At 43.2% G+C, this 9370-nt stretch overlaps 1 protein-coding gene across 1 annotated transcript in view; it reads left to right on the top strand.

Moving 5' to 3' along the window:
• mib2 (MIB E3 ubiquitin protein ligase 2) overlaps window positions 1–8531 on the top strand; it is an 85593-nt gene extending 77062 nt beyond the window's left edge. Inside the window, exon 18 of the mRNA XM_079637793.1 lies at window positions 2841–8531. Within this exon, the coding sequence (XP_079493919.1) occupies window positions 2841–3082 (242 nt within the window). The 3' untranslated portion in view covers window positions 3083–8531. The remainder of the gene's footprint in view (window positions 1–2840) is intronic.
• Window positions 8532–9370: the final 839 nt, after the last annotated feature.

Genomic DNA, 9370 nt, shown 5'->3' with positions numbered 1-9370 from the left:
TTCAGGCTATAAAACCTTGCGAATGTGTGTGGAGTGGCCCTGCCAGCTGCATCACACATGTCCTGGATTGGGGCCCCTGAAAGGAGGGATCTAGAGGACGCCATGCCTCTGGTTGAATGAGCCCTCACCGCCAAAGGTGAAGGCAAACTGCGCACCTGATAGGCCAGGGAAATAGCCTGAACTATCCAGTTGCTGATAATCTGTTTAGAAGTGTAGAGCCCCTTCTTGGGAGACCTAAAACACACCAGCAAATGGTCTGACTTCTGCCAATGAGAGGATCTCTGAACGTAAATCTGAAAAGTCTCGTCCTCCAAGCCCCACAGAGGAATTGTATGACCTGCTGATGTCTCCCCAGAGGCCCATCATCCAGAGGAGTGTGGAAAGCTGTAATGGCAGCCACCTACACCTTGAGTGTGGACGGGGTAAGACTAGCAGAGAAGCGATCTTGGAGGAACTCCAGCACTGAAGCCACCGGCAGTTAACTGGGTCCACCTCACGCGCTCTACACCAAGTAGAAACACATTCCATTTCGGCTGTACAATTTCCTCGTGGAGGTATGGTCTCGACTAGTTGTAGACTAGTTGTAGACTGACCCTGTCGCAGTGAACCCTTTCCAGAACTCCTGGGAGCAGAGCGATCGGGGGAAATGCGTACAGACATAGCCTTAGCCACGTCTGCACCATGGCATCCAACCCCAGCGGATGAAAATCACAGTGGACAGTGTGACGTCCTTCGAGACGCAAACAGGTACACTTCCACTGGGGTGAACCTCTCACATATCGACTCCACCACCTCAGGGTGAAGTTTCCATTCCCCTGCCTTGACAGATCGATTCCGGCCCCCTGGGACATACATTGCTCTGAGACCGTGTTTCCCAACCCTGCTCCTGAAGGACTCCCAACACTGCACGTCTTCTTTGTCTCCCTAATCAAACACACCTGATTCAACTCATCATCATATGTGATAATGAGCTGATGAGTTGAATCAGGTGTGTTTGATTAGGGAGACAAAGAAATTGTGCAGTGTTGGGGATTCTTCAGGAGCAGGGTTGGGAAACTGCTCTGAGAGACAACAGTCTCCCCTGAGATCACAGGAGGATCTGATGCGCCAGTCTGGATAGAAGGTGAGATCTCAGACCCCCTGATGATTTATATAGGACACCACCGGCATATTGTCTGATCTCACAAGGACGTGGTGACCCTTAAGGTGACCCTTGAAACTCCTCAGCGGCACTAGAGCTGCATTCATGCATTTGGTAAATGTGCGAGGGGAGAGAGTTAGGCCGAACAGAAGAACCTGATATCGGAACGCTTCGCCCCGAAAGCAAACATCAGGATCTTCCTGTGAGATGGAAGGATGGATATGTGGAAGTTTGCGTCCTTCAGATCTCATAATTATGGGAATGGTGAGCATCTTGAACCTGAACCTCCTCAGAGACCGATTCAAGTGCCTTAAATCTATAATTGGACGCAACCCTTCTTGGGAACTATGAAGTAGCGGCTGTAGAACCCGGACTCCCTATCCGGCAGAGGAACACGCTTTATGGCCTCCTTTATCAGCAGGGAGTTCACTTTCTGTTCCAATACACGACCCTGCTCTGGGTCGACTGCAGTCCAAAGCCCCCCGCTGAAACTCGGTGGGCGAAAATCAAACTGCAGTCTGTACCCCTTCTGAATGGTATGCATGACCCAAGGAGAAATATTCGGCAGGTTTTTCCATGCTTTGAAATATTCTACCAAGGGAACCAGCCTCTCGAGGCTTATTTCGGGTATTATTCGAGATTCATTCTCGATCCCCTGAAGTGGCTCTCCGGCAGGGTTTAGTCGAAAACGATTCTCGATGTGCGGACACGAGCACTGCAACCACTCATTCGCTGCTGCTTAAACTAGGAGCTTGGCTCATAATGCGCGCAGGCAGCCCCCCCGAGAACTGCTCATGCATGCTCTGCTCCCAGCTTAGTCACATGATTATTTCACCTTTTTAATTCCTCAGAATTAAATGCAGCCATAAACAGCAGACAAGTGAAACAAAGTCTGAATGATAGGCTGAATTAAAATATCGAACTTTTCAAGCCAGATAATATTATTAATTTATTTATCCGGTCTCAAAATCTACACATGGCCTCTGTACCGTCAGATACAAGCCGTTCATAATACATATCGGCTTTCTTCCCTCGAGAAGAAAGTCAATAGGCGTGAGGCTGAAACACCCGAAAACGCACATCTTTTTTCTTTTTTTTGCTGTGCGCTTCGAGATATTTCTCAATGAACACAGCCAGCACCCCCAAGAGCCGACTGCATGCCTCGCATCCAAACAGTATCACACACCGATCGCGTGTGTCACCTCCCGAAGTTTAACGTGGGCAGGAGACACATTTTCAGCTGTGCTTATAGTAACAATTCAAGTTCCTACAGGACAAACAACACCAAATAGGACAGACAGATGTACACAGAGCGCTAGCTGAAGAGCAAAAAGCTAACTCTGTTGTGTGCCGGCGTCCCTTTGTAGCTTCCGTGTATGCCGTCACACGCCGTCATGACGCAGCACCAATCGCGATTGGATTTGTTTCATTCAGACGCGTTACGCTAAGGGCGTTCCCCAAAGTGTCGTTCCGACGCAGCGCGAGGTTCCTCGAAAGGGAACTTCTCCATTTTAAGCATATCGTTGCCATGTAAACCTAACCATAAACAACATGAAAAGCTGGATTCTCACCACAAGGAAATAGCAGTAGCAGTATTTAAAGACTCTATGTTCTCATTCTCTTTTACGTCCTGCAAGGAAACCGGTGTGTTTTATCTCTTTCCTGACTAACTCCTGCTCTTCCCTCTTCCCTCTCTCAGACCAGACGGAGGTGGAGTGCAGCCCGAGCTCGGAGAACTCAGAGCAACACAACCTGCTGGAGCAGCTTCAGTCTCGGTACCGGCAGATGGAGGAGCGCATCACCTGCCCCATCTGCATCGACAACCACATCAAGCTGGTGTTCCAGTGCGGGCACGCCTCCTGCATCGACTGCAGCGCCGCGCTCAAGACCTGCCCCATCTGCCGGCAGACCATCCGCGAGCGCATTCAGCTCTTCGTCTGAGCCGAGCTCCATCTGACCCGGGCTTCGTCTGACCCGAGCTTCATCTGTCCCCGAGGAGTCGATTCAAAATCAGCTATGGATGCGTGAAGATCCATTCTGGAGGATTTGGACCTTGTGTTTCCGAGTAGCATGAGGACGTCTGCTGCTCCGACTGGCTAAACATCTGTAACTACAGTATTATGGAGTGAAGAGTGAAGCGAGATATAAAGTCAAGAATTGCGTGATATAAAGTCACAATTCTGACTCTTTTTCTCACAATTGCATGATATAGTCAGACTTGCGAGATATAAAGTTGTAATTGTGAGATATAAAGTCAGAATTGCGAGATACAAAGTCACAATTGCGTGATATATATCACGCAATTGTGAGAAAAAAAAGTCAGAATCGTGAGAATGTCGCAGTTACCTTATTTATCCTGTGGCGGAAACAGGCTTCCATACAATTCTGCGTTTTTCTCGCAACCGCAAATTTATGTCTCGCAATTATTACTTTTTTCTCCGAAATATGAGAAACAAACTCGTAATCCTGACTTTTCTTGCAATTGTGAATTGTATAACTTATTATAATTATAACAATTTTAACTCCCAATTGCGAGAAAAGTCAGAATTGCAAAATTATATCTCACAATTCGGACTTTATAAATCGCAATTGCGAGTTTTTATCTCACATTTCTAAGAAAAAAGTAATAATTGCGAGATATAAATTCGTAGTTGCGAGAAAAGCCTTCATTTAGGATGCGATTGAAAATCATCCATGGCCGCGTGAAATTCCATTCTGGAGAATTCGGACCTTGTGTTTCCGAGTCGCATGAGGACGTCTGCTGCATCTCTAACTGCAGTGTTATGGAGTGAAGAGAAGTTCACTGGCTCATGGGAGATCACCTGATATTCTCCACATACCCAGCATGCAACGTCCTGTGAGCTGACACGCAATCCCTGGGCCATATTTTACTCTAAAATCCCAAGAAAGAATATTAAAGATATTTCGCCTTATTTTATTTTTTGTGACGTTTTCATCATCGATTCTCATTACTTTGAAGTGTTTATGCGTACACGCTATCATCTAAATGAAACATTGGTAACGCTTTACAATAAGCTTCATTAGTTAACATTAACTTGTCTTAACTACTTAACTGAACTAACAATGAGCAATACATCTGTTACTGTATTAGTTAATCTATGTTAGTTAATACAAATACAACTGTTCATTGTTTGTTCATGTTTGTTCACAGTGCAACTAATGTTAACTAATACAACCTTTGATTTTAATAATGTATTAGTCAATGTTGAAATTAATATTATTAACTAAGATTATTGTTCATTAAGGTAGTTAACTAATGAACCTTATAGTAAAGTGTTACCGAATCATTATTGCAGTACATTTACAGTGAACATACATCTCCTTGAAACATGTCAGATGTGATTTTAGGGTGAAATATGGCCAGATCTGCTCCAGCACTCATCAGTCCCTGAGAACGCCGTGTTTGTGTCGGAGAGCGATGTTGTACAGATGCCTGTACCGTACCCGATCTAGGATTCACTCGAGCAAAGATATACATGCTGCATGCTGGTGAGCATATTATCTACATCATATATTGTGTCACGGAGAACATTTGTAGTGTTATAAGTACAGACGACCTGTAATTTCTACCCGTGTGTGATTATGGCTCTGTGTCTGTGTGTCCGAGAAGGCGTTCGAGGCCGATGACAGTAGATTAAACTGTGTCAGCAGAGGTGCTGAATGCTTCACGATACTAGCAGTTGTTTCATTTTCTCAGGTTCATGCAAGTCCGTTCGACTCAAAGTGCAAGACGCCTCTGTAAACTTTACAAACGTTCGGCCTTATCCACTGGCATTGCATGACGTTATATGAAGTATTTATTAGCCTCATAAACCAGATGAACCACTGTAATGCTTTGCCTAAATGTGTTCTGGGATTGAAATCACTTGTTTTGAGCATCACAGTGAACTGGAAACTCCTAGGATTTAAAGAGAACGTTCATCACTGCTGTCATTATTTCTTCACCCTCATTGTGTTTTTTAAAGAGTCTTCATAAACTGTAGCTCTGGTGTCAGTCCAGCTTCAAAAAAGAACCATAAAATCAAAAATAGTCCATGCTTTTACTCCCAAGTAATCCAAGGTCATGTGTGAGAAACTAAGCTTGTTTCCACCACGGAATACAGAAATAAAAAAGGTAATTGCGACATTTTATCTTTCAATTATTACTTTTTTCTCTGAAATGTGAGAAAAATTCCAATTTGCTCTTAATTCTAAAAAAAAACGCCACAGAATAAAACATTTTAAAAGATAATTGCGACTTTTTATCTCACAATTACGAATTAATATAAAATATAAAATAAAATAAAATAAATAAAAACTTAATATAATATAAACTTGCAATTCTGATTCAGATTATTTTCTTGCAATTGCGAGTTTATATCTCAATTCTTACTTTATATCACGCAATTGTGAGAAAATGAGAAAAAAGTTAGAATTGTGAGATAAAAAGTCGCAATTACCTTTTTAATTTTGTATTCTGTGACGGAAACAGACTTCCATACAATTCTGACTTTTCTCCCAACCGCAACTGTATATCTCACAATTACTTTTTTCTCCGAAATATGAGAAACAAACTCGCAATTCTGACTTTTCTCACAATAGTGAATTGTATAACTTATTATAATTATAACAATTTTAACTCCCAATTGCGAGAAAAGTCAAAATTGCTCATTTTATATCTCGCAATTTGACTTTATAAATAATAATTGCGAGATATAGATTTCACAGTTGCATGAAAATTGAGTTTATATTTCGCAATTTGGATTTATAGTCAGAATTGTGAGATATACAGTTGCAATTTCCAGTCTTTTATTTTTTATTCCGTGGCAGAACGGAGACATCCGCAGATGTACCGACGTATTGGGGAGCCTATCATCTTCGACTGAGAAGGCTAGCGGTGTCTGAGAGGAGTGAGGGCCCGCGGGGACTGGGGACCGGGCAGGGAAGCCCTCACTGTGATCCTCAGATCCCCCTGGCTAGTCGTCGCACTTGCCCTCTTCTGGGGTTGGCCAAAAGCGCACTAGATGGAGGCATGGGTAAGCGGAGTCCAGCTCGTGTGAGGCGCAGGAGTCTCGGCCATAGCACAGAGATGGTCATGTTCCCGCAATGAATGCCTAGACACATGATGCAGTGTTCGTGACCGTCAGCCTGTGCCAGGGAACGGCCGCGTCCACAAACACACACCGGTGATGTGACATCTTGAAACAGACGCAGTCACAGCCGTGTTTGCTCTTTCAGAGGGATGGTGAAGCACTCGCTCACGGTTTAGAAGATCAGTAACCTCGGCGAAGGCGCTCTCTGACCAACCAACACAACGCTGTGACAACAACAGTTGAGATCTGTGAGGAGCTCGCGACCACCGCTGTTCTCTCGCTGTCACACTGAAACTGGAGAGGCTTCTTCCCGAAGAACAGTCCACACACACACACACACACACACACACACACACTCACACACACACACTCACACACACACACACACACACACACTCACTCACTCACTCACTCACTCATTTAACTCTGTTTCAACTAGGGCTGCACGATTAATCGAAATGAAACCGCACGCGACGCAAAGACTGCGATTTTTTTTTTTTTATGTGCAGCTTGTCAGTGAAATACGGCTCTGAGCTCAGTAGTAAATGCTGCTCCATCTGAACACCAGAGGGCGTCTCTCTCTCTCTCACACACACACGGACACACACACACACACACACACACGCCCCACTGCAGAAGTAGACAACACATCATTCCAGGACATCCCTTTGGGCTTCATACTATCTGGAGCTGAATAAACAGAAGATCGAAATGCTTTGAGTGATTTTTTTAAATGTTGTCTTTTGTTGGACAAGAGGTTCATAAATGCTTCTCATGTTTGGAAAGATGTTTGGTGTGTGTTTGCTTTTTCAAATTCACATTATAAGCGCCTCAAACTCGCAGTGCTCAGAGTGAGCAGCGTTTACTACCGACTGATCACAGAGCCGTGCGTCACTGACAAGCTGCACATCAAAACATAATTAAACGTGCAGCCCTAGTTTCAACAGTCTTCAGAGGCATACGGTTATCCGCTCGGCTCCGAAGCCAAACACACATGGTGCTTGCGTTCGCCTCCTCTTTATACTCGCGCTGCGGGCGGAGCGCGGATGCTAATCTCGTACGCTAATGTGCATTGGCTCGTTCAGTTAACACCCGAAGATGATAGGCTCCCTGGCAGGATCCCAATATGTCTACGCATGTCAGACGGGGACACAAGCGTCCATAAGCAACAGACACATTTCTGAAGTTGTGTAAAGTGGAATGGATTCTCTGTCGCTGCATGGAAATAGCTGAGCATTTTTAGGACACTTAAAAATAATCCTACCAGGCATGAGGGTGAGCAAACATGAACTGTCATTTCTGAGTGAACTGAACTGTACAGTTATTGTGTGTCACCCGCTATTATGATGTAAGAACTGTGTTAGAATGGCAGCTGGGTGTGTATTTTACTGTTGTTAGTTGAACTATTTCCGGCATGAATTCGACCTGTAAGCACTCGAGCATCAGTTCATCCCCTCAGAGTCTCATGTCTGCTGTGTGTTTCTGTTCCAGAAGGGCTTACTGTGTGCATTTATCATATTTTAATGTATTCGTCATTCTGTGACGGGCTTTTTTTTGTAATAGGTCCTGCTTTTGGGACAGCCAACGCAAACATGTAAATCTGAATGTCTCGCTGTACGCCAGATCCTGAGAAATACTATGGCGAAATTAGTGCCAAAATGAGTCAGCGTGTGCGGAGGAGCATCATGTCCGGATCAAGCCTTTGTGATGTTTTTATTTAACTTATAGTTGTATTTTATAATTTGTTTAAATTGAAATTGTGTGTAGTTCTTTTGATTTTTCGATTAAGAGGACAATGGAAGTCCGCCTCGGCTTTTAGAATAGAAGGACAGTCTAGTTTTATGAAGCTTATCTGCTAACAGCTCACCATATACAGCATCACTTCTGCTCAATATTACTGCGGAGTGACTTCGTAAATTATTCCTGTTTATGTGAGATATTATAATATACAAAGTATCCTGATGAAAATGGCATGTTGTACTTCACTCGGATTTATTAAAATCAAAACTGATTGTGAAGGTGAATTTCAGAATCCAGAAAGCAAGTTCAGAATCGACGTCGTCGTCTTTAGAATATTGAGAATGTAGAATTTATCTAGAACTGTCCATTTGTAATGATATTGTTTGTGTTGTACATAATACTACATGTAATTCAAAAGAACAAAACGTATGTGAGTTGTCAGCAGGTAAGGACAAAAACATGATAATGAACGACAGGAATGGTTTAAGGAAGTTTAAGGAAAGTGTATGTCAGATTATTTAAGCAAAAAAATAAAAATGTTACAAAATGTTTATACAGTTCAGTGTGTGGAGTCCCGATGTTGGCCTTACTGTCCATTTCCTATATTTATTTTGTTTGTTTTTGTCACCTTTTTTTCAAGTTTTACTCTGTAAAAAATATTTTGAAGTAAATATTGAACTGTTTTATAAGCATATATTTATGGTTTCATTTTTTGTGAGCTGTAGTGGTGGGATGTAAGGATCTCTCTGATGAATAAAGTTGAGAATGAGTTCTCGTTTCAGCATCGAAAAGCTCGGAGAAAAGCGGAGAAAATGGCCCTTACATATTTTAAAGTCCCCCTGTGGAGTAAATCCAGCTTTTAATGTTGTTTATGTGTCTGTGTGGTGTAATTAATCTGCTTTATGACAAACCATGTGTAAGTTCACAAGTCAACACCTTTGCTGAGTATTTTCTCCTTAAAGGTCCCATATTGTCAAAACTGAAATTTCCTGGCTTTTTTCATGATAACCGAGGTCTAGGGGTTATGTAAGTATCATATAAGTCTCAAAGCAGTCAATCCACAGTCAATGCACACAGCCGGCATGAAGTAGCTGTGCCTTTTCACGAGCCGCCGTGACTTCTGTATAAATGTGCCGTCAGAGCTACTCAGTCTCACCCGAGCACAGCCACCGTCAGGGAACTACATCATTGCACAGGCTTCCGGACAACATGAATATAAGAGAACAGCGGCTAATGTTTATTTATTCAGAAACGCCACAGCAGTTTAGTTCGACCTTAACCGTCTGTTCTGCAGAGTTCACAAATGACCGCATCAGACTCGGTTTTTCAAAGAAGCTTCTTCTCATCAAAGATGCTGCAGTCCCTACAGTTCATAGTTTTACAGGTTCACCTTGGC

Source organism: Phoxinus phoxinus, assembly GCF_949152265.1.
Source record: "Phoxinus phoxinus genome assembly, chromosome: 15".
Taxonomy (NCBI): domain Eukaryota; kingdom Metazoa; phylum Chordata; class Actinopteri; order Cypriniformes; family Leuciscidae; genus Phoxinus; species Phoxinus phoxinus.
Note: the sequence above shows the minus strand (reverse complement) of the source record. Positions and strands in the feature narration are given on the sequence as shown.